General features: G+C 38.2%; 1 protein-coding gene across 4 annotated transcripts; it reads right to left on the bottom strand.

Moving 5' to 3' along the window:
* Positions 1-2,097: 2,097 nt before the first annotated feature.
* Positions 2,098-25,651, bottom strand: ano5 (anoctamin 5). Of its 4 annotated transcripts, none has more exons than XM_023346774.1 (22): positions 25,457-25,651; positions 20,065-20,132; positions 18,829-18,966; positions 18,538-18,579; positions 15,352-15,459; positions 14,319-14,387; positions 13,366-13,650; positions 13,083-13,196; positions 12,831-12,946; positions 12,612-12,746; positions 12,417-12,522; positions 12,224-12,284; positions 11,795-11,946; positions 10,484-10,558; positions 8,918-9,146; positions 8,664-8,836; positions 8,471-8,568; positions 7,506-7,636; positions 6,446-6,651; positions 6,166-6,359; positions 4,755-4,860; positions 2,098-3,652 (listed from the first exon to the last, which is right to left on the bottom strand). In XM_023346774.1, exons 1-22 carry the CDS (start codon positions 25,524-25,526, stop codon positions 3,422-3,424), a joined length of 2,907 nt encoding a protein of 968 aa, XP_023202542.1. In that variant the 5' UTR covers positions 25,527-25,651; the 3' UTR covers positions 2,098-3,421. The 4 variants fall into 4 exon arrangements, with proteins under 4 accessions (XP_023202542.1, XP_014328347.1, XP_023202560.1 ...); XM_014472861.2 differs by lacking the exon at positions 10,484-10,558 and adding an exon at positions 10,873-10,953; XM_023346792.1 differs by lacking the exons at positions 10,484-10,558; positions 18,538-18,579; positions 18,829-18,966 and adding an exon at positions 10,873-10,953.
* Positions 25,652-27,242: the final 1,591 nt, after the last annotated feature.

Below are 27,242 nucleotides of genomic sequence, written 5' to 3' on the forward strand. Positions count from 1 at the left end.
ATTTTACACAAAGCACCTAGAGGCGGACCCAGCCTGTTTGGCGCCCTGGGCAAACCAACATCAAAAATTGGCTAGCGGAAACAAACACTTGTGGGCATTCGCTCTTGACAGAATAACCAACACAACCAAACTGTCTGACTTTGAACAAATGCCAGATGAAAAATGGGGCATCATCCCACATCAGTGTGTGACCAAGCAGATGATCAAAGAGGATGAAAGAGGAATCAGGCTGCTGAATGTTTGTTTCTTCAGACTAAAACCAACCAATCCAACAAAAGATTTGAAAAAAGGTCTTGATTCTGCTTCTCAATAACGTGTAGTTTATTCCTCTGTTTTGGGAAGCAACGAAGATGGCAGCCATGCTCTCCTTGACTTGCTTACAAAAGCAAAACTGCCAAAACAAAAATATGTGGTATTACCTCCAAATGAACATTGTGAATAAACTAAAATGTAAAGCAACCCAAGAGCATTTTTAACTAATTTGAAGCAGTAAAATATGAAAGAATAAATAGGAACTACCATTATTAAGCAATTATGGCATTACTCTATAGCCCAATTACAATATAAATAATAAATTGTCATTGTAATTAAATAACAGAAGTAATTCAGCAAAGTAACATTCAGTACTAGACTCTGTTTTGGTGACTTTAACAAGCTGACCAGCTACATGCGCTAGAGGAGAATGTTTCCCTCTGTGGTTGTAAATCAACTGATATGAAGTTCATCAATCTGGATTATTACAGTCAGATCTGTTGGTATTACAGTATTACATGTTCTGTTTCATTAATTATTAAAACCGTCCCCAGCTGCTGGTGGAAGGGAACCGTTCTCCCGGGAAATAATCTGATCCTTAAATATTTAGACGATCCATTTCATGAAGATTTAAGAAAAATAAGGACATTTGTTGACATAATGTTTTTTCTCCCTTTTTTTCCAAGACAATAGGAAATAATATGAAATAAAATTAAATCACTTCTTTATACCTGTACAGATTCCCCAGGGCGTTTCCTGTGATCTGTGTAGCACCATTTTCCTTCCTTCCTTCTTTGGCTGTTCAACACAATTTAAGATTTATGAAACCTTTATTCTGTTTGTGAAAACAAAAGTAGAAAACAACAAAGAGCCACTGATGCACTGAGGACATACTGTATTTCATACGTAAGCAAAAATAACTGTTTTTTTTCTGCAAACTACAATCAGAGATGTATTCTCTGTGACTTTTTGACAATACATTCAATTTAACTTTGGATTCTTCACATGGTACGCTCGTCAGCTTATTTACATATTAAATTCATTCACAAGTTGACAAAGTTACATTTTTTTGCTGAATTGTACTATTTTGGAAATGAAGGATTAATTTTAGAAGTTCTTATTAAATCAATGCCGCCTGAGAATCCAAACACTCTTGGTGGCCCTCTGCTGGGGTCAGTAGCTAAGTTCGCTTGTGCCTCAGTCTGGCTCTGCCTGTGAAGCGCCCTCAGAAAAATGAGTATATCTAAAAGAAGAACCACATGGAGACCATTACATGTGTTTTTTTATGGGGAAAAAAGGTTGAAACCAGATCCAAATTATTTACCGCAATTAATGATTCATGTAATTTAACTGATATTACACATCATTTATAATACAGATCAAGCTAATTGATTATTATTATCTATTACACTATTGTCCATAAATCTGTAACTAGGTAATTCCTCACAATTTGCCTGGCTGGAGTTCTCCCCTCATCTTTGTCCTGTTGACCTCTGATGCCAACCCAACCAGCCTTGCCAGCGTTTTGAGGTGTAAACCCCCCCAACTCCTCTTCAAAGTGTGAACAAACACTGAATAGTTCTGTGTTTTTTTTAATCTGGCCATCTGTTCTGGGGGTTTGTAGCTGTGGTTTCCAAACACCAAGTGGGTTCCCTGTTGGAGAGTTTGAAGTTCTCCATGAATCATTTGAAAAATCTGTACAATAATTGTTGAAATCATATTATGTTGTGACTGCAACAGGAGAAAAAGCTATTTACGTAAACAGGTAACATAATAATTCAGCTTATTTTGTCCAGTCCAAACAAGTCAAGAATTTGTTTGAGCGATAAACGACAACACCGTCTGAGCTTGGAGATTTATTTTTGTTGTCTCATATAATTGGATACACTCATAAAAAATGAACACTTACCATTAAAAATACAGTAAACAAGTTTATTTTTGCCTGAAGAATGATCAGAAACATATCCTGACTCAAATATAATGGCAGAAAACTTGGGAAAAAAATTAGGTAGAAAAGTAAAACCACAGAAAAAAATGGATGAGATGTTTTAAGGCATAGTGGTCAGCAGAGCCCAGGGCGTAGATAAGGCAAACTGGAAGAGAGAGGCGAACTTACACACGATTACATCTCAGACAGACCTACAGATTCAATAACTTTACATCTGATTTAAGTCCTTCAATAAACAAAAATGTTCTGCATAATTTTATTTAGGCACCAACAAATGATGTGAAATGTCCTTCATATAGGTTCTAAACCAAATCTGCACCCTTAAATAATAATTAAAAAACATATATATATATAAATATCAAAGTTCTGAAAGGTAGATAACTGCTTCCTAAAACACTGATCACAAAGTCTTAGTGTTGTGATAATGATAAGTTATACATCTTCATGTATTGGTAGTTGCATTATTTTAAGTGCTTTGTGCAAAATAAAAGGAAAATGTGTCTTTTATTCAGAGAAAAGCTGAAACGCAGGGATGGACGCAGGCGCTGGCTGACGGGCTTTGTCGGACTTAAACACAGGCTTCCATTCACTGGTGTGTGGTAAACACACAAAAAAAACATTTTTTAAAATTTAAAAAGAGAGCGCTCTTATCCTTTCATCGCTGTGTACACATTCAGCGCTAAACAGCTGCTGCTACCACAGCTCAAAAACTGGCCTCTGCAGGATCAAATCTGTCCTTAGTCACAGTCAAAACAGCAGCACTGATTTCCCTTCAGGACAAAAAGCTGCTTCACATCTCAGGTTATGGCCTGGGGAACATAGTGAGGTGAAATTAAGAGCAACAATCGACATTAGCCTGATGGATTTTACATAATTTGCTAAAATTATCAGCGCAGTGACCTCAACGATGATGAACTGATCAGAGAACTGCAGAAATCCTCATCAAAAAAAGAAAAAGAAAAAGAGTATTAAGGCGATTCTTTGGTGGCACTTTAAATAACCTTACATTAAAACAATAGTGAGCTGTCTCTTAAAGACGCAGTGCGGCTTATTGTTTGAATACAGTAAAGTTTGGAAATCTTAACTTCACAAGAAGACATAAACGAGAGCGATGTCTAAATTCAAGCGTGTCAAATCGTCAGCATGCACAGAGTTTTGGTCTTCAAAGCCAGTGAATCCACAGTCAGCAGGTGAGTTCAGACTGAGCAGCCGCTCCCTGCGCTAGAGGACCTCCGATAGCACCTCATGTTTGGGTAAAGTCGGGTAGATCATCGGCGTACAGGTGCACTCCTTGTCGCCTTGTTGGCCGAGCTGTCGTTTCAGCTCATTAACTTCGTAATTGTGAAGATACTCATGGACGAGGAAGCGCTCCCTCTTTACCCGAGCCCTCACGTCAGAGGGAACGTCCGGAATCAGCCAGGCCACAAAATATTTAACCAGGAAAACAACATGCTGTGGTGGAGGAAGAAGAAGAAACTTATTAAAACTACGGCACTTTATGCACATGCACAGAACTATTCACATTTTCTAGATGCAGCATTAAAGAAGGAACATTTCTGAAGAAAAAAAACGTATTGCATAGTTTGCAGACTTTGATTTGCTGTCCTTGAGCAAAGAAATCCTTACAGTGTTAACATACTTGTATTCTTAAATAAATTTCATGTGAAAATCCCAGATTTTTGCAAAGTTCTCACTCCTTCACTGACATTTTAAAATAGAAGATGGAAACATGTACTACAAATTTAATGCAGAGGAAAGGATAACTTGGAAACAAGCAAAGAAAGGACACAAGGAAACAACGTAGATATTAAAAAAGGACAGATTAGAGGAAAGACAAGCAGGAGAAAGAAAACGAGGAAAGAAGGAAGAAAATAGATATGAAAAAGGAAGGATAGAAGGACACAAGGGAGATGTGACAGAAAGAAAAGACAGAACACAGGAAAGAAAGACGAGTTGGATATAATGAATGAAAGACAAAAGTAAGAGAGGGCAGGCTGAAGGGAAAGGGGATGCAAAAGGAAAGAGTAAACAACACATGGAAGGGAGGATACAAGAAGGAAGGGCAGGAAAGAATGAAAATTAGGAGTGAGGAAAAAAGAAATAAAAGATACAGGGATGGACAGATGGAAGGGAGAGAGAAATAAAAGACATTAGGAAGGTAAGAGAGAAGAAGGAAATCTATGCAGGAATGAGGGTTAAGATAAGCATAAAAGGAGGGAAGGATGCACTTTTCATGCAATGTTATCATTTTGTCATGTTCTTTTAAATAGATTTCTTTATCTCATTCAATTTAAAGGTTAACATCTAAAAGTCTAACCAGAATATTGCACAAAAGCCACTAAATTGAGCAATAAAGAACATAAGATATGGTTCCTACATAAATCTAGATTACAAAGGTTTTTTAGATTCTAAGTGTTCAGATTCCTCGACTAATGTTCAGTTTATTCATCTATGTATAGATATTTACTGTAGCTGGAAAGAAAAAGTTTGAATGGTTGCTAATTTAAAACGTCTCGAACTGAACGGTGGAGAAAGAGAGGCTTGTTTTCTTTACCTCCATAATAATGATGAAAGCTAGCTTGGCAGCTAAAATATGCCAAAACTGCATCGTGTGGAAGTATTGCTTCTCGTGCCCGGGGGGGTAGCGATAATCACGATACCTGCAAAGGAAAACATATGAAAATCAGACGTCAGAACTTCATCCTGATTAACTTTAAAGCTTTGATTGAAATTCAAATACAAGATTGAAACTACGCTGTTTAGTAGCAATGTTAGCACCCAGTATGACACTGACTGAAAATACCAATTTTATTGTTAAATTAGATGCACACATAACATTATCTTTAAGCAAAACACGTTAGGATTAATTAAAGATGTAATAAAGTCCTGCTTACAAAAATTTACATTGATCATCAGTACTTATATGCTAAATTTAACAAAGTTGGAATACCACAGCATGATGCTACAACCCCCATGTTTCATAGTAGAGAGTGTGTGTACAGGGTCGCGTGTGGTGTTATTTTTCTATCACATGTAGCCTTGTATACAGACTCATCCAATAGATTAGAATATTATAGAAAACTGTTTTTTTCCCAATCATTTAACCAAGTGAAACATATTACGTAAATTTATTACACACAAATGTTTTAAAGCCTTATGTGATAGTTACTGCAAGACCGACTATGTTCCAGCTGGCAACGAGTTATTAAAGCCCAGCTGATGCAATGAGCAGCATCTCATTTCTTAAAGACCTTAAAGACATTGTGGTGGTGGAAAATTCTGTTCAAGATCGGTAAAATCATTGGCATCAAGCACAGAAAACATTTAAGGAAATTGAAAAAAAAAATTACTGAAATTGGGTTGACAACTGTCCATTACTGACAACATAAAGCAGGGTGGACAAAAAAATAAATAAATAACATAAAGCAAATTAAGTAGCCATTTTGGCTTAGCAAAGGGATCCTATTCACTGCAGATCTAAAACTTAAAAATGCACATTTGCTGCATTTGCTAAAACAAAGGCATCTAGTTTAAAATTACTTTAGGGTCAGTAGAACAAATTTATTCTTTCAAAACACTTAATAAAAGCAATGGAATAAAAGCTGATTCGGCTGCAACAAAGTGGGCTTTTCAGTAAAAGTATCAGGATAGACATGGTTGTATTTATTTTAAAAGTTTGGTTGTGAATATTATGAATGAATATTATGCGTTTTAATTTACATTTTCCATTGTAAGAAAATGACGTCAATAATAGTTTCACCCTGAATTTCGCATCATTGTTGAACTGCAGTTGGAGGCCACAAAAAAAAACAAAAAACAGCATTAGTCGGACCACAAACTTTGAACACCCCTGACCTAAAAGATCGCTAAAGAATGCCAATGCCAGATTGTTTGATCCTGCCTGATTAACACTGAAGGACAGAACATGTTCTGTTCTCTCTCTGGAGTTTCCGTTTGCTTCTTACCTGCAGGTTGTGATGTTGAGCCACATCGGGTTCTCAGCCTCCTCAGGCCTGCTGGAGTTTTGAAACTCATAGACGTTAAACACGGACAGGCTGTTGTTTATGTAACCTTTCATATTCATCTGTCCCTGTGGCTGGTAGGCGTACATGTACACCAGCCGAGGCATCATGTCAGAGGTGAAGGCCACGATGAATGCCTGGAAGCAGGAAAACATTTTGCATTCGTTGGTTTAGTGAAAAATCAGCCCAACGGGTCTGACAGCAGATTCTGCTGCGCGCTCACATTTGTAACGACAGACAGTACGGCCATCCCGTTGAGAATTTCCTCCCAGGCCCCGATGCTGTGGGCTTTGGCTGCCACAGGACGTCTGAACTGAGTGGTGAGCTTCCAGGCGTCCACTCGGATTTCAATTATGTTGTTGAAAAGAGCCAAGAGCGGCGCCAAGGGGAAGGAAGCCACGAAGAGTGTGATGAAACCGAACTGGATCACTGTGAGGGAGAGGAGAGACAGAACAATGTAACAGCACCATCTAGAGGATCCATGTATTTAAACATGACCCATTATGCTTCTATGAAAATTATTGGAAAGGTTAGAATAGATCTATGGGCTTTATGAGACGACACGTTCATCACATTTTTTCACAAAATCATTCTTAGTGTTCTCTTATTTTGAGCTCCTTTCAGAATGAGCTGTTTTAGAGCCTCTTGTCACTTTAAATCTATGCAAGTTGCTGCTGGCTACCCCCGCTAAAACTCAACATTTACGCTTGCAGATAAAATGGTTGTAAACAGATGTGCAATTATACAACTGTATATCTTTGAAAAGCAGTAGAAAACGCCTCCTGCACAACCAACTAGGATGCAGCAAGTGGTAAGTCAGAAACAAAACACTTGTCTTTTCCAGCAGCCATTGGAGAGCTCACACAGCGATAGAACCAGCTCGCCAAACCTCATGGAGCTTAGCTTGGGTTGCTAGGTAACAGCACAGTGCTTGTTGGTTGCAACTTAAAAATTGGGAGGTTTTTCATACAACTCATTTTCCAGACATCAAAAAGCATTAACTTTTTGCCAAACAACAGCTGGGTGTTTTTTTTAAGCGCTTGACTTGTTTATAGAAGCAGTTGAGACCCAAACAGAAGAATAAAAATATTCAAAATGTGAATTTGCCATAATAAGTCCCCTTATGTGCTAATTTTTCTCCCTAAAATCTTTTCTGTTAAAACCAAGGGTATAATTAGAGACTATCACTACCAGAAAGATAAGCATATTTTTAAATAAATCTACAGCAACACTGTCCTGTTGTGTCCAAACTGTGGATCTGTGTGTGTTGGATGGATTCCTACCCATTTCCAGGTACTCATAGAAGAGCCCCAGCTGACCAAAGCTCTGCAGGTCATGATCCTGCTCCCAGCGACTGTACAGGCTCTCTGGATGGTTCCGTGCCTTCCTGCTGCCCCACCAGTTCATCACCCAGCTAAAAACAAACACAAGAGGGCGGCAGAGAGCCTTCAGAAAACCTCTGACAAGATTAAGGGAGACGCACTTAAACGGAGAAACTATAATACACATTAGGACTGAAACCATCAATCAGAATTAGGGGTGATGATCAATTATTGAAATATTGGTTAACTATTTTAGTAGTTAATTAATTGTTAACTGGAGTATATAGACTCAAATTAAGGCTATTTGATGAAAGAATGACACCCTCAGAGCAGTAACTAAGCCAAAAATCCTAAAAAATATATATACATTTTGCATTTAAAATAGAAAAAAACAGTCCTTCATCAGAAAATATGTTCTACCCAGAACTCCTCAAGTAGTTTTAACTTTACCTGGTTTAAGTTCTGTAAAAATAAAAAATATCCTATTAAGCACTTTTTGCTGTCCAATTATTAAACGGTTAATTGAAAATTTAATCAACAGATCAGCCCTACACTGTGTTGCTGTAAGTTGAGCTTTTCACATGTTGATGATCAAGTGTACATTAAAGGAAAGCTGATATTATTTGTTTACTTGCATCTTTTAATGTGTTTCTAATATTGTATAAAAAAGGCTGAAGTGGTTAAATGAAAAACCTGCAGACTATGCCAAGGTTTCTAATCGATTAATCATCAGGATACTTGATTACTAAAATAATCATTAGTTGCAACCCTATAAGAAACTGTTTAACCAATAATGCAGGAATTTTGTTATTATAATTACTGTATTAAATTGTTCGGTTATGCTACAAGATTGTATTTTAAAGACTGTTAAATCACTTTGTATTTCCTCAATATGAGCAGCTACAGCATAATGTTTCTGTACTTACGGCAGCAGAGCTTCCTGAATGTTGCCCCACACCTGTTTCCCAGTCATCACTATTACCAGCTGTGTCGTTAACTCAATCAGACAGCCGCCAGGGTCACACTGCAAACACACACAGATTGAAAAAGAGAAAATATGGGGGGTAAACAGACTTTAATAAAGATACAGACTGAACGTAAATCAAGTGTAAACATTACCTCTTCGTTTCTCAGCGTGCTCCCAAACATGTAAGCGTATTTTCCAGGGTAGCCCACAAACTTCCCCTTAAAAAACGCTACGTAGAAACACGAGGAGTAGTAGTTGACAAACTGGAAGAGGAACATCTTCACCGTCAACTTGTTCTCATACTCCAGGTGGGTCTTTGGGATTTCTGGATGGAAACCAAAATATGGGATTTACAGAGATTTTTATGCCATGAAAGTTGAGTAAGTTATGGAGCTCTGGCCCTCACCCATGTCAGTAATCCAAATAGCCACTTTCTCATACATGAGATTGAGGATCATGATGATGACAAAGTTGATGCAAGAGGCTGTGACGGAGGTGGCCAGCTGGGGCGTGATGTAGGGGCCGACCACCTCCAGGTGATTGGTGGGGCTGTCCTTCATGATGCTAGCGAAGGCCGCGTACACCGCCAGGCGGTACGCTATGACCCCAATGATGCAGGCAATGATCAATGAGATCTTCAGGACAGAAAACACAGTGACAAAATGAAAGACCAAACTGAACAGAAACAGAGGAAACATTACAATGCGACACTAAAGTGCAAACACAAATCTATGCAAGGAGTGCTAGGTTTAATCAACAACTCAGATGTTAGGAAAGAGAAGAATGCAATATAGTAGACACACACACACGCACGCCCACGCACGCCCACATTTAGATTTCCTGACCTGCTGATTTATGTTTTAAATTCAGTTTTTCTCCAATATATTAGAAGATAAAATACCAGCATCATATATTTAATTTCCTTTCCACCACATGAGATAAATATTAAATCAATTTTCGGAGCAAAGTCAACATTGGACTGCATGCGAGAGAAAAGATTTGCTATTTTCAATAGTAATAAAAAATTTTTTTTTAAAATTATGACGTTGACATTTCTTGTCTTTATCATCCTATGTTGACAACCAGCATGGCTAGCATTACCTAAACCAAATTGGTGTGTTTATTCCCCACAGGAGGTGGATTTTTACCCATTAGATCTCCAAAAAGTTGCCGACTTCTCCAGAGCTTGTTTCATAACAGAGGTAAAAATCGCAAGATGTTTGCTGTATTCCATTCAGCATTCCTGAAAATCTTGCTCTTATTGCAGACTGAATGGCCCACAGACATGTCTTGACTTGTTGCATCAAAAATACTTCCCTTTCTAGAAATGTTTGACATCTGTTTTTCCTTTGAGTTTTAAACACCTCACAGGTGCCCAAAATTATAATTTGAGTCTTATTTTCTAAATTACATTATCCAGACTTGTTAGTACAACTAGCCGTAATCATGCGCTCACTGATCAGAAAAATAAAGTTTCTATCAGGTATAAAGTGTAAAGAATCTCATCACTTTGTTTTGTCGGGACAGGTATGCTTTGCAAAAAGGAGATTCTGGGATATTTCCCTTGTTGCCTCATTAAAGTTATTTCATAAGAAAAGTTATGTCTGGCACTAAAGTAAAGGTATGAAAAATAGAGTGCCTCTCATGGCTTAACAGATAAAACTGAGTCTATTTGTTTGGTCATACCAGTTTAGAAACATGAGGAAATAAGAATCAGACATTTTGTATCGGCATGCTTGAAACTATTCAGTTTAAACTGTCACAATCATAAAAATACCAAAATGTTGTTCAGTTTCTTTTAGAAAAGCAGTACCAGACGTTTGACAAAGTATATTTCAAAGCTTCCTTTTTGTTTTATACATAGCCGTCCTGGAGAAACAGCATGAAGTGAAAGACAGCTGAGACAGATGAGAGGAGGAGGACGGCTGATGGAAACGGCGTTTTAAATCTGATCAGAAGATGAAATGCTCACCCACAACAGGACGGTAGCTCCAGACAGACATGAGCGTGCACACTTGCTTGTTATGGGTAAGTAAGGCTCCAGTTCCTAAATCAGAAGCAAGCAAAGCATTGGGGTCAGGCATGTTGGTTAAATCCTGGAAAGAAAACTCTGAAAGGCCAAGCTCCTTAAGCTGTTACAGGTTCACATCTGAGGCAGAAACGTGCTAATCAATCAGAACTATTTTTGAAGTTTCTTTTTGAGTATTTGTGTTCAAGAAACTCACTAAGCTAGACACTGAAAATGGAATAAGGAAACTCGGGCCTTGGAGTCTTTCCAGGAATAGTTGTCATTTCTCAACGCTACACCGCACCACCTCCTCCTCACCAAACAGGAAGTCCTGAGCGATGCGACACCCTTACCCAAAGGATCACAGAAGCCCAGCACAGAAAAAACTTCCCTGCTCGATATGTAGCAGTTATGTCAAGAAGCCCCTCTTGTTCCTGAAGATGCAGTAATGAAAGATGGCAATCTTATCTCTTTTATTTATTTTGTGCTATAGTATTCATACTTTACATTCAGGGTGAATGCAGTTTTGTGAAAATTTTACACTGCAAAAACACTTTTTCTGGTCTAATAAAATAGGAAAAATGTCTTGTTATAAGTGAAATAATCTGCCCTGTGGAACTAGGGCTTTAAAAAAAACCCTATATTAATCAATTGTTCACTTAAGAAAAGTTTCTAGATCTTGCTGTAAGTTAGTTGTGTCTTATTTCAAGAAACTAGACCAAAACTACTTCCAGACTCAAACTTTCGGCCTCTTTAAGCCCAGTTTTGATGAATAAAGAACTGAAATGATGGACAGATTAATGAAGTTTTTTCTTTATCGTTTTTTCATATATCTATACACATTGACTGTTTAGTATTTGGATGATTGAGCGATGCTTTGTTGCCAATGGTATAAAGTTTGAAAGAAGGGAAAGACTATATAAGGCTTCTTTCTTCCTCTTTTCTTACTCCTTTTCATTAAAAATGTTGTTTATATCAACATGTGACATGTTCTTTTCTTAAACTGTAAATAAATGATATAAATAAATAGTATGATGGTTTGATGTATGAATAGATTAATAGATAGGGGATTTTCCCACATTTTAACCAGATCTTGAGATATTTAAACCAAATTTCAGACCTTTTTTGTGAATGCTGAAAACACCACATGGACACCAGGAAGTACAGCAGGTAATGTGACCACATCAAACCAGTCAGTTAATCTTGACTTTGACAAAATGATGACTTTGTTACCGGTAAGAACAGTAGATTAGTGCTTCATTACTGCTTAAACACCTTAGTGACGGGGTTCTCCTTGCTCTTTGTACATTTGGTTTCATATTCTGGCCGGAGCTGCAGCTGCTGCTGCTCCTCCTCAAAGTCCACCAGATCCCACTCATACTCCAGACGGGCCTGGCGCCTTTTCCAGAACTCCAGGAACAGTGTCACTGCAGGGGCAAACGGTGCATCACAACCATGGAAATTAGGTCAGAATCATTTCTCTGATCACAGAGTGTAAAGTTTCAGCTTAGAGTAACTCGCTACAGAATGTCTTATTCTCTAGATGACAAAGAGACTGAAAGAAAAACAAGAAGCTAACAATAGCTTAGCTTTTTTTTTAAAGGAACATATTTATACTAGTAAATAGAAAGTAGCTAGACAATCCACTAGGTGGCACACTGTGTTTAAAATTAGAATATGTTGAGCACAGATTTGTTTACATACCCCAAATTCCCATGAAAATGGCAAAAAACACAGTGGCCACATTGTCAAACAGGTGTGATTGCTGCAAGAAAAACAGGTTTATAAAACAATTAATAAACAACAAACTGATTTGTTTTGTGATTAGCCATAATTATTGTTTAAATCCCACGTATTGCGGGGAGCAGATGAGTCACGATGGGTCAACAATTCTCACCCACGAGGAGTTGCATGTTGTGTTGAGTTTCCAGTAACTACACTTCTTGTCACAAAGGGGACACATGACAATTTTCCCTCCAATTTCATCACTGCAGATTTCTTTACTATTAAGGAAAACATGAGAAAACATTAAAATCAATACAGTAGCATCTGAACCACCAGGAACCGGGACGATGTTCTCTGTGGGGCTTACCTCCACTCATTGTCACCGTAGGTGAGAAACCCGTAAGTGAAACAAATCGTTCCAACGACTGCAGCAAACAGCAGCATCTCAGTGTAGAAACCAAGCCAAGCAAAATAAATGCCAATCTTCTCACCATAATATTTTCTTTAACAGAAAATAAAAGGAGTATCAGTTATGCTTTCATTTCTGACACCTGCTTGGCAGCTGACCTCATTTTAAGGGTTTTACCTGATGCGGTTAATGGGTTGCTCCTTGAAAAAGCAGAAGAATCTCGCCCAGTATTTGTAGAGGTCGTATCTTTCACTTTCACAGTTGACATCTTTGGATTTTATCCAGTATCTGGACTGCAGGCATAAAGGAAACAGTTCATCATTTTGTTTTTTTATTAAAGTGATTGCAGAAAGACTTCATTTCGAAATCCAAATACTTTTTTTGTTGTTGTTTTTACTTTAAGAAAGTACTTCAGGTTAAAAAACTCACATCATGAAGAGGGAAGGCAGAAGTGTAGGAGCCGTTGTTCAACAACCTCTTGATTCCCTTTTTGTCTCCACATTCTTCACTGACATACAAACAGCGGGACAGGATATAGTAGACCTGGAGGGATGGGAAAAATGTGACCGCTGTATTAGGCAAAATGAAAACTTGTTTTTCATCAAGCAAATTGCAACAACCTTCAAAATGTTGCTGGACTGTAGCTGATAAAGTTTTAAGTGACACCTAAAAGACTGAAGGTCACAAACAAGATAAGGATGGCCATGCTTACTATCCTGTTGCGAGTGGAGGGAGGGAAGAACGTGTCTTGGTTGTTGATAAGGAAAAGGCCAGGCTTGCTCTTGCTAAAAGGAGTGGTGAAATAGTCTGGCTCGGGATTCATGATTTCCTTGGGCAGTCGAAAAGGAGTGGAGAGCCAGTTCATGGGCATGTCCCCATCGTCCGGTATGTCGCTCTCTTTGAATGGAACCTTGATCTTCAGCACATCTGCATAGGTGGCCAGCACCTCCCACGGTGCGTGGATCTTCACAAAGTACGTCTTACCATCCTCAGACTCCTGATCATGAAGATACAAAAATACAGATAATAAGTGCACACTTATTGGCAATCCTGTTAAACGTATAAAATAACTTTAAATGGATCCATCTGCAGTTTGTTTTCTTTTCTAAAAACATTATGGAGAAACAGCATTCAGTGTTTATGCACCACAAATCTGGAACAAACTTCCAGAAAACCGCAAAAATGCTGAAACACAGAGTTCCTCTAAATCATGCAACCATAGAGTTGCCTGTGATTCCTAGTAACTGGAACACTGATCAATATATTTGATGTATATTTGCTTCATGGTTGGAGGTTAGCATTTAATCACACACAGTATTAAGAGGTTCTGTTAATTATGATGATTTCCTGTTTACAGCTTATATAAACCTGACAACTTAAGATTAGAGTATTACGTCAGACCAATAAACATTTTAGCATAAAAATGTTAAAGTGCGCTTAGGAGGTTATTTTCAAAACATGTTATTAATCTGAGCACATATTCTAATTTACTGGATATGATGCTACTCTACTTGTTTAGCAATATGAAGTACGTGATGGAAGCAAAATTATAAGTTCTATTCTGTATGAAATCATGTAGTTATGCATAACATGGAAAAGAAACATCAGCAGTTCCCCAGTTACGGCTAATTCTGTCCTATATTGTCCACATGAAGGGCATCATACCGACTTATCTTCTGTTTCCAACTCCAGGCCGGCTTCTTTGAGGTTGGCTTCATAAGTTCTCCTTCTCTCCTTGAGCAGATGAAACACAAAACACAAATAGGAATCTGGATGTTATGAAAAGAACAGGTAAAAAATAGCAAAAATCTTAAATAACATGTAATCATGACAAAAAGGCCAGTTTGAAAATAGATACTTTTAATTTAAAATCTGCTCAAAAACTCAACAATGCAAGATTATTTATTTAATTTATGTGAAATATGCATATCTGGCAGCACACTGTTCATCGTGTGAAAGAACAAGATGACCATGGAGTCCAAGGATACATAACTGGTATAAAAAAACAAAAAACAAGTGTTTTATGAACAAAAACTGCTCATCTAGTAGAGTTGAAAGTAAGTCATGGCAGCAGAAAAGGGATTTAAAAGTAAATGAAAGCTGCCATGTAGCCTTTTGTTTTTGAGAATACATCGGCCTAAAAAGGAAATAAAACCTTCTTGTTAGGGATGAGATTTAGTGCCATATTATACAACAATTCTGGCTACTTCCTGTGGCCAACAGGAGGCCACAGGAAGTGGCCTCCTGTTGGCCCTTCCTCACTCTGTGGTAAAAACGATCCAGTTCTTGTCACGGCAAGCAGTCACACTGTTGACTCACTGACTGAGAGTGTGGGCAAAGTGTGAGCTGGTGACACAGTGCTGTGAAGGCTAACGGCTCCCTAGGAAACAGACAGACTCTGTCAGCGCTCCGGAGTGATAGTGATAAAACTACTGCACAGTCTGGGGGCCGTGTGGCCAAAATGGCCGTAAAATCACTCCAAAATGATCTTGCAACTGCCACAGCAAGATGACAAAAACAGCAAACAGCTCTGTGGTACTTAGGCTCGGCACACAACTCCTGCATGAAGTGATTCTTTCCAAGACCAGGAAATAACATCATCTTTTAATTTTTGTGCAAAGCTTATCCTTTGTTCTGTGCGCTGTGAAGAAAAACAATGGAAAAAATGCAGATAACTTAACTGTAACTTAGTTCTTACCTGTTTTTTTTCACAGTCTTTATCGTCAACATACGAGAGGACAAAATCTATTCTCCTCATCCCATCTCGGAAGAACACAGAGTCTTTGCTGAGCTTCTGTTTTCCAATCTACAACGAGATAACACAGAAATGCAGACACTTAACAACAGAACATAGGTAGAGTTGCAGTCTCAGGCCTTTGGATGAATGCACCACGGTAGACAATTGATAAATTAAATTTCACAGCAAACACAAACGGCATGCTGACGGAGGGATTCTAAGATGGATACTTCCTGCTTTGCTTGCTTTAATTCAACTTTTTTTGCAGAAATTGATAAGAAAATGCTTTGGAGGAAATCCGGAAAGCCAGGGGGAACCGTCAGATTACTCTTTTGTTTTTAAATACTAGCTTTGATATCGACTCATATTGTTAATTTTAAACAGTGAGCATAAGCCAGTGCTAGCCCTGCAGAGGCCAACAGGCTGGGGAACAAGAAATATTGACTGAACCGTAACGCTGTAAGGGAGGACAGGTCTTACTGCCTGTGCTTTTTCAGCTGTCCAGAAAGCTAAAAATAACTGCACACATCGTTTCTTCCTCAACCCCACTGCTGCAGCTACCTACACGAGTGCATGCAGTACACAGAACCCATCTGGCACAACCACAGCTACCACAACCCACTCAGTCCTGGCTTTCTCTACTCTAATCCTGATGTGAGTTTGTTCAATCTACTGGGCTAGTGCTGAAGGAAAGAAGGGAGGAAAAGGGAGAGCACTTTACCTCCATGGCCTTCTTGTTTTCTGCTTGTAAAGCATCAGTGAGAAAAAAAAAGAAAAGAAAAACGTAACAGGATGCCTGCCTCACAGAGGAAAACTGCCTCTCCCCCGGGGAAAAGAGCCCGGCCCTGAAAGCACTGCCTGTCTCTGTCTGGCTGCACTGATCTCCGTCCTGATCAGAGCCGACCAGCCCACCAGCCTTCTTCCCGGGACAACCCCTCACTGGCACGGTCATCCAGAAAAGGCTGAGCGAAGAGAGAAGGTGGGGTAGGGAGAGATGTCGAAGTGCAGCTGCAAGCTAGCTAATTAAATGAGAGCTCTGCATCAGGAAAGGGACAAGTGGAGGGTGAGGGTACGCAGTACTGGACTATGAATGGGAGCCATGCTTTTTCCATTTATTTTCAGTCATATGCTAATCTAGACATTAACTATTATATTGCTGTTTGTTTTCTTAGGCCTGTGCAGTGGCATCACTTCATAACATACAGCTAAAAAACATATAACCTTGTTATTCACCTTCAAACCAAACTTTTTCAGTTTGATGTTAGTTACTTGGCCTAATATGTTTTTATCATTATTATTTCCTTTAAATTTAGAAGGTTACATGCATTCTAGCTTCTCACAATAGTTTACTGGAATTATGGTCTATTTCCATAATTCCCTGGGAAATCTGGGTCAGATTTGCGGGGCTCTGTACAGATAAAGACCTTTTCATTTCTTCCCACACATTTTCTATGAAATTAATACCAGTGCTCTGTGATAGATCCAAATATATTGACATTTTAGCCACTTTGTAATGACTTTGGTGGTATGCTGAGAGTCTTTAAAAACAACCGTTGGTGTCCAAGCTTTAACTTCCTGATTGACATCTTGAATGATGGTTAAATATTTCCTCATGTTGCATTTTATTTTGTGATGTACACCCTTCAGCAGCAAACACCCCCAACAACATAATGCTGCCAACCTCATTTCAAAGTCAAGATTGTGTTTTCAAGCTTCGTAGCGTTCCTCTCTTTCCTCCAACTGTATATGTGGAGTTTACAGCTAGCTAGAGCTGGGAGATATGGACAAAAACATGAATAATGACCCTATATGGGCTGGTTTACATGTAGCAGAGTACAGAAACAGGTGGAAATGGGGAAGCCCTGCGAGCCCTGACAAGAAATGTTTGGTTGGACTTTTAAACCAGCCCATGTAGCAACCAGCTACATGGGCTGGTTGCTACATATCAGCAACCAGCCCATGTCTAGCTAGCAATCACCCAAGGCCTCAACCTTAGTAGAGCTTTCCAGTTCCAAATTACATATACATTACAACCACATGTTATTTCCTCCTGCAGCATCTTGGACCAGGCTGACCATGGCAGCAGGGTGGGGGCTTTCTTTAACTGGAAATATATTGTAGAAACTCTTTAATTTACTATAATTACACATCAGCCATATGGAATCAGGAGATCTGCTGGGGGCCACCTCTGCTCAGTGAAACTTAACCAGATTGCTATACATTTACTCGCCACTTCCAAACGACAGGATGCCATAAAGTGCACTTTTATACTCTTAAATATGTAGTATTAACATATAAAATGCTAGTTTATAATCAATAATATAACAAGAACTGTATTTATTACTGTGTGTATTTATCAATTGTTTTAGGTTTCCGATATGCAAGTAAACATGGCTATGTAAGGTGTTTTACTATATTCAGTCCTAAAATGTGGTCTAAACATAGACAGACTAGATAAAAATTAGTAGAGAAAAGATGACAAGATACAGAAGCTTATTTAAAACACAGCATAGATTAAAAGCTTAGATAAATAGTTGTCTTCAGTTGAAGGGAGCCTAGAAAAGCCTTTATGTTAAAAAAAGACACTGCTCATTAAGATGCGAACATGCTTCTTAAACAAAACCACATTTAAGCTACTTAAAATAAGCCAGCGGAGCAGTATATGTTTAGCTACATTTTCCTCCTGTCATGAGCACAGGGTAGGGCCTAGATTATACCATGTACTGTACCGTGTACACACACACACCGACATGCACACACATGTAATGATCTACATGTTTATCTACAAAACTGTGCCTTCTAATTAAGCTTCAACGCTACCATGGTGTTGCTTTCTCCGCAGTGAAGCAAAAACTATTACAGGTGAGAAAAAAAATAATAAATCAAAAGCAATTTTCCATTCTCACTGAGCTGATGGTACCATTAGTGCATGTTTTCATCGCTCTCAGAAACAAAATGTTTGCTACAAGCCAGACTCTGCTCTCTACTAAGAAAAAAATTATTGACTTCCCTTGATGTCAGAGCAATATAATTTCCCTCTCTGGATCAATAAAGCATCCTTCCACCTGGCAGTATTTTTCGTGCAGCTAATGCCTGTAGCAAAAGACAGACCAGCAAACACGCAGGCAGACACAGAGCCTGTTTTACCCTGGAACGATACTTCAGGAATAGCGCCCGTTTTCTCCGAAGCTGTGGAGGAACCGAGCAGACAGTGAGAGGGCGCCTTGCAACATGAAGGGGGGAAAAAAATTATCCTCAAACCACTACAGCTGTAGCAACAATTTTTACTGATGTGATTAACTGGTCAATAAATCCAACACACCAGAGCTGCGAAGCATTCAACTATCCTACAGATTAAGCAAAAAGCTCAGGGTTGATGTAAGAAGATGCACAAAACTCACTGAAAACTCGAATTTGCATGCCTGACAGGTATCTTACCCCAGTGAAAGAATTGATTTGCTCTAAGCTGGGACTCCTGACCCATGAATTGTCACTGCAGTCGGACGGAACCAAGGAGGCCAGGCTGGTGTTGAGAGACTCGCACGTCTCTACACACACACCAGGCGTTAAAGGAGACTAATGTATCACGCGAAACAGGGAAAAAACAGGAGCATTAGAGCTTCTTCCAATTTTGTTTTGGTAATGAGAATGTAGCATCAGCTTTGTATAAATTCAAAGTGTTACTTTAGCAAACAAATTAGAAAATTTTTGGTAGGCGGTGAGCACACAAAGTACTGAAAAGAAAGGAAGGAATGCTAAAATGTTTACCATGAATTCTTACAGCTATCTCACAAGAGGAAAGCAGCAGGTGACGATACCAAAGAGATTTCAAATGCACCAACTTTAAAACCATCAAGCAAAAGAATTTGCATTCTTTGAACTTACACTTTTTGACATTACAACCACAAATGTTAGTATATTTTAATGATTTTTTTTCACTAATGCACTCTTTGAGTTTCCATAGGTCAAAGTGATGTCAGCACAAGTTAGGCTGCCATCTTGTCTGATAAGGTTTTTTTTTTTTTACAACTTCTATTTATTTGGACTTTGAATTCAAGTCTACTCTACCACAAAATATAAGGGTCAGGCCAAGTCTTTTATTTTTAGACAAAAATAAGGTCATAATGTTACAAGAAAACAGTTGTAGTAACGTAAGTCTACATTCATATGACAGCAAAACTGTAATACAGAGACAAAAGTCTTGATATTAACAGAATAAAGAAAACAATATTAGGAGAATGAAGTAGTAATTTTATGAGACGTCCAACACAAAAAATAAAAAAAAAATTAATACGCAAGCTGCTAATATTATGACTATATTCTTGTAATTGCTTTGTCGTACAGTTGGCAAAAGGGATGATTAATGAAAGCCACTTTTTAAAAGTATTTTCTGTCATTTGTAATTTTGTTTTAGAAAAGAAAGTGAGAAAAATAAAAAGATTAAATGTGATATTTTGTAAATAAGCCATAAATCCCCGAGCCCTTGGGTTTAAATATTTTTTTTCCAAAGGACTGTGAAAATCTTCGAGAAGTTTTTGTACACTTACATAAAACTACATCAACTCAAACCCACTAGGTTTAATATTATAAGCTGATAGTGAAAAAAAAAATCCCCCAAAAGGCTGTCAGCAGAAATGAATGAGTCATTCAGCTTAGCAGAGAGTTGGTGTTTACCTCTGACTGCCCCTGCTGGAGGGATCCTGTGCTGGACGAGGCATGTTGGCGATAGCCATTCCCATCATCTGCAAGACAAAATTAAACCAAAACAATATGAGGCTTGGTTACCACAGTCAGCCGGTGACGGCTGGGTTTCAACCATGTGAACAGCTGCCTGAGGTGAAGAGGACAGCATGATAAACAGTCAGCATTGTGGTCTGTATTTGTATAACATGTTGTGGCAGCGCTCTCTCAGGGAGCACAGGGTGGCTTAACTGGATCGCCCTGAAAGAAGCAGCATGCCGGCATGATTCAGCGACTACAGGAGTGACTTCAGGAAACAAGAATGAGACATTTGGTAAATCCCCTTGAACGCGGTTAAAAATAGGAACAGCTCACGTGATGAACCTGGGTAATTACTCCAACTGCGTTCCCCTTTTAGCCTCTCCTCCAAATGACAGTCCGACTATGCAGGGCAGATTCTGCAAATGGATTTACGTTAACAAATGAGGGGGCAGACAGAAGAGCGACAAAGACAGAAGCCAGTAAAAATAAGGCAGAAAGGTTTGAGCCTCTGTTCTACAGAAACAAAAATCCTAATTATTGGTTTCTGATGTTATATTTAGTCTCGATTCAACATATAAAAGTATCAAATTACAGTGGAAAAAAAAGGATTCAAAGCTTTTGTCTATCATGTACAAAATTATGGTTAGCAGCACATGGCCTAGTTAATGCAAAACAAACTGCTTTTATTATAAAGCCTCAAATTACTGGTTGTTTAAGTCTTAACCCACTGCATGGGACTAGGACAAACGCATGCAACATTTTCTACTTTGCATGAAGGCAATTTAAATTTAAATATAATTGTAAAGGCATATTCAGTATAAGATTATGTAGCATTGCACTAAGAGAAAAAAAACAGTTTATGTTTTATTTTTTAAGTTGATCAAGGTTAAAAACTTAGAGATTGAAAAATGGAGAAACTGACATAATATTGGGTTTAAGATCCTAAACAGTGCCAGAGTGGGAGTAATGTAACACTGCCACTCCCTTGCAATTTGCTTAGCACTGCCAGTCAGCTGGCTCGAACACATACAGTATCTTTGGACCCAATTTAAAGTCTCAAAAAAACCAACATAGTGTGAAAATTAGAGAAGTATTATGGTGAGATTCTGAGAAGCTGCTAGCAGCAGCTAACCTGAACCCAATAATACAGGTTAGCTACAGTAGAGAGTTCACTACTACACTTATCTAAGAAAAAATAAACACATTTTAATCACAGACAAAGATAACATGAGTAAAAACAAACCAACAAATTCAAATCATGATTCCAATCATCAAGGGACCCAATCCAACTTGTCCCTGCTCAAAAAAAAAAAAATCCCTTCCTCAAATGAATTAACTGCAATTAATCACAATTGTTTGAAAGCTTGATTTCATTAGCCACATCCAGGTTTTATCACTATCATAAGTTCAGAATCTGTAAATGGCATAAATACAAACTGTCTGACAAGATTAAAAAGATCTCAAAAAGCAACACATCACGCCCTGATTTAAACAGACTGAAAAACAGACAGGAAACAAAGTCAATCAGTTTGGAAATGACATTTTTAAGGAAACAGAACTTTGAAGGGGCATTTCAAAGTGCTCAAGGTCACCAAACAAGAAATAGAAACAATAATCACTCTGTGACCTTTAGCATTTTGGCCAATTCCACTTGTGCCTGTGTGAGCATCTGCTGCTGTGGGACTCAGTTCAACTGGGTAGATATTACACCAGCATGAAAAAGGCAAGGTCATAATGTTTTCAATCTATTAACCTGGCACTATTACGCTCCAAACACTCCTTTGCAACATGAACATTATACATCCTGATACTTATGCTGCCTTAAGGTACATCCATCAGCTTGTGATCTCAAGCTAAAACCCACCTGCAATAAACAGAAAGGCGACGATCCAAAGCACACCAACAAGACTACCTCTAACTGGCTACCTAAACCATTACCCTTTTTGAGAGGCCTAGTCAAAGTCCATGAAAGTCTGCAATGTCCAATTGGGAAACTTTGACATTACCTGCTCAAATGTGGATGAATAAAAATACTCTAGAAAGAAGAGTGGGATAAAACTCGACCATAGTGATGTAAAAGACTAACTGCCAGTCATCACAAGTAGTTAAGTAATTATTGTTGCCGTCAAATGCGGAAAAAACATCTATTAGGTCTAGGAAGTGATAACTTTTTCAAACTTTCATAGAAACTACATAATTTTATGAGAATGATATTTTAATCAAGTTATCTATACACTTTAAAAGTACTAATAAGATTAAAAAGCATTTTATCTGTATTTTAGAATACCTTCATGATACATTTCAGAATACCTTTATTGATCAAAATGTTATTTTATTAAGAAGATGGTGTAATTATTACTTTTTCAAATAAAACTAATTTAATTATTTTTTGCTTTAATGTTCTGAATATATATATATAATGAATGTGACAGTGTGAAGGAGGGATTTGGTTTCAGTTGCGTAGGTTATGATTTCAGGAGACTCTCATACCAGCCTACGTCTGTAGTCAGGAAAAAGCAACTTGGAAAGATTTTACAAACCTAAGTGAACTGTCAAAAGCCAGAAATGGCAGCAGAAGTACAAATATAACATCTTTTTTTGTAGCATTCATGCTCAATGTTTATGCTACTCTTTTAATGAAAAACAACATAAGATTGAAGCTTTTAAATCCATGATAGGATTGTGCAAAAGAAGGTGTGGTGTTAGTAAAGTCCACATTGTTGTTTATTTGCATACCATGGAATCTCACAGAGACCTAATCTACCTAGCATGAGGATTTAAGCAACCCCTCACAATCCTAAACACAGTTTAAGATATATGCCATAGCTTCCCGTTTTTATCTTAAACAGACATCATCATATCGTTGACTAGAAAGCATTTCATTCACAGCGCAGGAGAACAACTCTCAAACAGCTGAGCATATTTTTTTCACAGTTGGATGCTGTATGTGATGTGATCTCAGCCAGTCAGCCATGACAGCAGTCCTCCCCACCAGGAAGCCTCCACAGTTAAAGCTTTGTTCAGAAGGAAGCAGCTGATCACTGTGGAAATACTTCAACACTGCTGCTGTCTCTCTGTTTTTAGCCAGAGAAAAAAAAAGAGAGCCACAATGGAGTGAATCAAACCACTTACAAGTCAGTCTGCAATTCAGATATAACAAAAAACAAAGCCGGCTGCCTTCAGCAAACAGCCCGGGCAACAAAAAAAAAAAGAATAAAGACAGAAGTATTCAAAGTTACCCAAGGTAATTTCTGCATTTTCTTTGCAAGAACTAATTCTGTAGTTTCAGTTCCCTTCCAGATTTTACGAAGCATGAAGGGTGTTGTTATCTGTCATGAACTGAAAGTTTCATGTCCTGTGCGTCCGCTTTATGAGGTTCAGCAAGCACGTTTCTAAACACCTTGCTGGCATCAAGACAAGCACTCTGAATTACTAAACACAGGATGGTCATCTCTGTCCAAAACATGCACAACGTCTCCACAAACGGAGTACAGATGGATTATATTAATTAACACCGTGAGTCTATTTCTGATTTAATTTCCTGGAGCTGAATGGTTAGTGTTTGGAAAATAGTTTTCACTGTTTTCTTAACATTGTTAAAGCAACATCAATCTAGGAGGCAGATATCAGAATAAAAGTACAAGTTTATTAAAACAATTGCAATTGGAGAAAGGTCATTTAACACACAGTGGTCATCAACACACGAGTGCCAAAGGAGTCTCTCTGAGTCCGTCGCTCAGGGGCCTCCTTTTATACAGACTCGAACATGTAGCCAATGGAAAGATCATTAACCACACAAAGAAAGGAAAAGAAACAATAAAACAATAAGTACAGACAGTTTCTTGACAAATAGGGCATAGGTGACAAACAGGTCATCATTGGAACATCTGCAGTCTCGAAACGTTGACACCTTAACCACAAACGCCTCTGCATATAACACTTTTATTGACCTTTTGTTGTACATGTTTTACTGCAGAATCAACAAGTTTATTCTTAGATAGTTAAGTGGGAAAAAACCTATCTATTGTCCTTTTGTTCAACTCACAAGTCTTGCACTGGTGCAGCTCAGGGGCCCCAATTAACGGTGGGCCTTTGAGCGAACTCAATTGTGGTCAGGAAGTTCCCTGTTAAAACAAGTCTCTGGAAAACAGACAATTTGTCACACTTAAACTGCAGTAGGTATCAGAAACTGTGACCTTTAATACATTTAAACATATAATAAAATAAATAAGGAATAAAATGAGTAATAAGATGAGTAAAGTAATAAAGCAATCAATAGTAAGGTAATCAATAAACTCAAATAATAAAAGTAATTGATAATAAAAGTATTCAAAAGTATTCAAAACCTTTATGAAATAATAGTCATTAATAATTTACTTCGACAACATCGACCCATGAACACACTACAAGATGAGAGGTTTATCTCCCAACTGTGAAGAAACCACAGATTTTTAACATTTTTCACCACAACGTAATGCTCTGAAGCTCCCCATGCTCTAGATAAAACTCTAATTAGTCTACTAGGTCTAATTAGAGCCTTTTGGATTATTTTTTTAAACCAGCTTTGCACACCTAGACATTGAAATATATGCCAATTCTTTGCAACACAGCTTAAACTGAGACAGAAAAAAGTTGTAAATATTCAGTTTTTTGCTCAGATTGTGTATTCAAGGTATCTTGAGCACCAGATTCCTAGATAGAGAGTTCATGGAGTGACTCAGCTTTCATTCAGCACAACACATTGTTTTTAGCCATAAATGGCGAAAAAGAAAACCCAACACGACCAGCTTGTTTAAAACCTACATTCAGTTGGGAACAGAAAGGGATGTGGGGTTTTGCTCCTGGTGTATAAAGTGCCTGTCTGAAGGTGACTGTGTGTTTCCACCAGACGGGCCAGCTGCTAAAGCCTGGCTCCATGGAAATCACTCACTGCTGCCTCCAAGAGAGGAAAGCAAAACCATGAGCTGGCCGAGGCGTTTTAGCCAGAGAATCAGGGTGGGGAAAGTTTTTGATTTTACTTGTGATAATCTTACTTCCAAATTTAGCAATAAACGTTGAAATGATAAAGACTCTTGTAAAATATGATTCATTTGTACTCATAAATAAGAAAAATATCGTACATTTTGTGTACAAGATTTTTTAAAAGTACAATAATAATACTACAACTTTAAATCTCTCTTATTTGATAATAATTTTATATCATATCGAGTCTCTTTCTTTGTCTAAAAGGAGTTCAGATCTAAAGAACTGACGCAGTTCAAGACGTTCAGTTGTTCCATTTTAAACATCACTTTAAGAATCCGCAGTTAAAAAGTGAGTCTGGTTGTGGCTCTTTTGTACTTACCGCTGAGAGATTCAGTCGGGCTCATCTCAATTAAACTGTCCCCTCCTCCTTTCCCAGTTATTCGGCGCATTTTGAGATTTTGTCGGAGTTACAGTGTCCCGCTCCGGGTTGATTCTGTGGTTCGGTCCGAGTTGCTGGCCGTCCCTTCCCCAGTTGCCCAAGTAGCTGACTCGACAGGGTGCAGCTGCCCTCCCTCACCGGCTGACCGCTCACTGCTGCATCTCCCCGCCCGGCCCACTGGGAGCTCTGCAAGGGGGCGGACCCCACCCCACGGACCAATAGCCTCACATTCAGATGCTCCGAAAACACGTTGGCAGCACGTGGAAGCGAACTGCGCAATTAAACTTAATCAATTGGATTTTAAAAAGAAGGAAATATTTGATAAGTATCACTTTCTAGTTCATTAAAACATCTGAAAATAGCAAGAATATAACCGGGTTTAATTCACATGCTTGGAGTTAGACCTCCCAAGGGTAGCTACCACGAAGTTGTTTACTGAAGTGTTTGGACAATTACTTGAGAAAGGTTCTGATGTACAAAATGCAGGCCGGCCTTAGGCATAAGCAAACTACAGTGTCTCGGAAAAGTTTTGATGCCCCTGCAATTGTTTTTGCACATTTTGTCATTTTACAACCACAAGGATGTCCAATCGGTGGTGCAAGGGCCATTTGGCGTACTCAGAATTATTTTGTAGAGAATGGCAAATTGGTTGATGGATGGATTCTGTTAAATATTTTAGAAATTACTTTTCAATGATGCACAGGCATTCAAATAAGGTTTGCAAAATCTTCTTAAACTGGAAAGTATTTGGTACAGCAGCACAAAATATGTATGTTTAACATTGTTTTGCTTTCATTTGAATTTAATTGCAAATAGAGCACCAACACACAACATGTTTTAGTCATAAGGATCTTACAGTGGACACATTATATCTCTTTTTTTTTCTTTTTGCTTGATTTTACCCCAGATTCGCTGTCAGGTAAAGTTTGCAATAGTTGTTCTCAACCTGCAGGGTAAGTTGGTACAAAGATCTGCCAGCTTACCATCAGACTCCAGTCCAGATGAAGACTGGACTGTAATGTGAGAGGGGAACCAACCCAAGCAAACAAAATGTATTTTTTGAGATAGATCTGGATGCAGTCAGATAGTGTGTTAATGTTAGGAAATTAAACACCTTTCTTTTTAATCAGACAAATATTTAAGAGGATTTTTGTGTTTTTGATCTACAATGATATAAGCATCACTTTTCTACAAAGTTCAGATAACTTGGTTTCTTTACAATATTGTATGTACAATTCACATACAATTTCACAACAAAAAATGACATTTTTAATAAAACTAACTTTATTTGTGTGGCTCATGTGTGCATTAAATGTAGTACAGGGTTCTCAGAAATGTATCACATAATCAATAGAAAGTATGATGTGTTAATATGTTTAGCCAGTATAATTATTTACCAAAGGGCAGCCAATGTTAAACAAAGTGTGTCCACATGCACCTTATGTTTGGACACAAAAGTAAAGAGTTTTTCTGCTACTCCTTTTGATTAGCAAGAGCTAGATACTTCATTTGTTTAATTTGTTTAACAAAAAATGTCCACGGGGCAATTTCCTACAACTAAACAGGAACAAAATTAACCTGTGCCAAGCCAAACATTTTCATATCAACATTCTCACAAATGTTACCTACCATTGGGAGCATGCAACATCTGCTCTAGAACAGTCAAGAAGAAATGAATGTAAGTGTGTGAGCTGTTAAAAAAAATAAAAAATACGAGAAGTGTATA

The sequence above is a fragment of the Xiphophorus maculatus genome, chromosome 2, assembly GCF_002775205.1.
Source record: "Xiphophorus maculatus strain JP 163 A chromosome 2, X_maculatus-5.0-male, whole genome shotgun sequence".
NCBI lineage: Eukaryota > Metazoa > Chordata > Actinopteri > Cyprinodontiformes > Poeciliidae > Xiphophorus > Xiphophorus maculatus.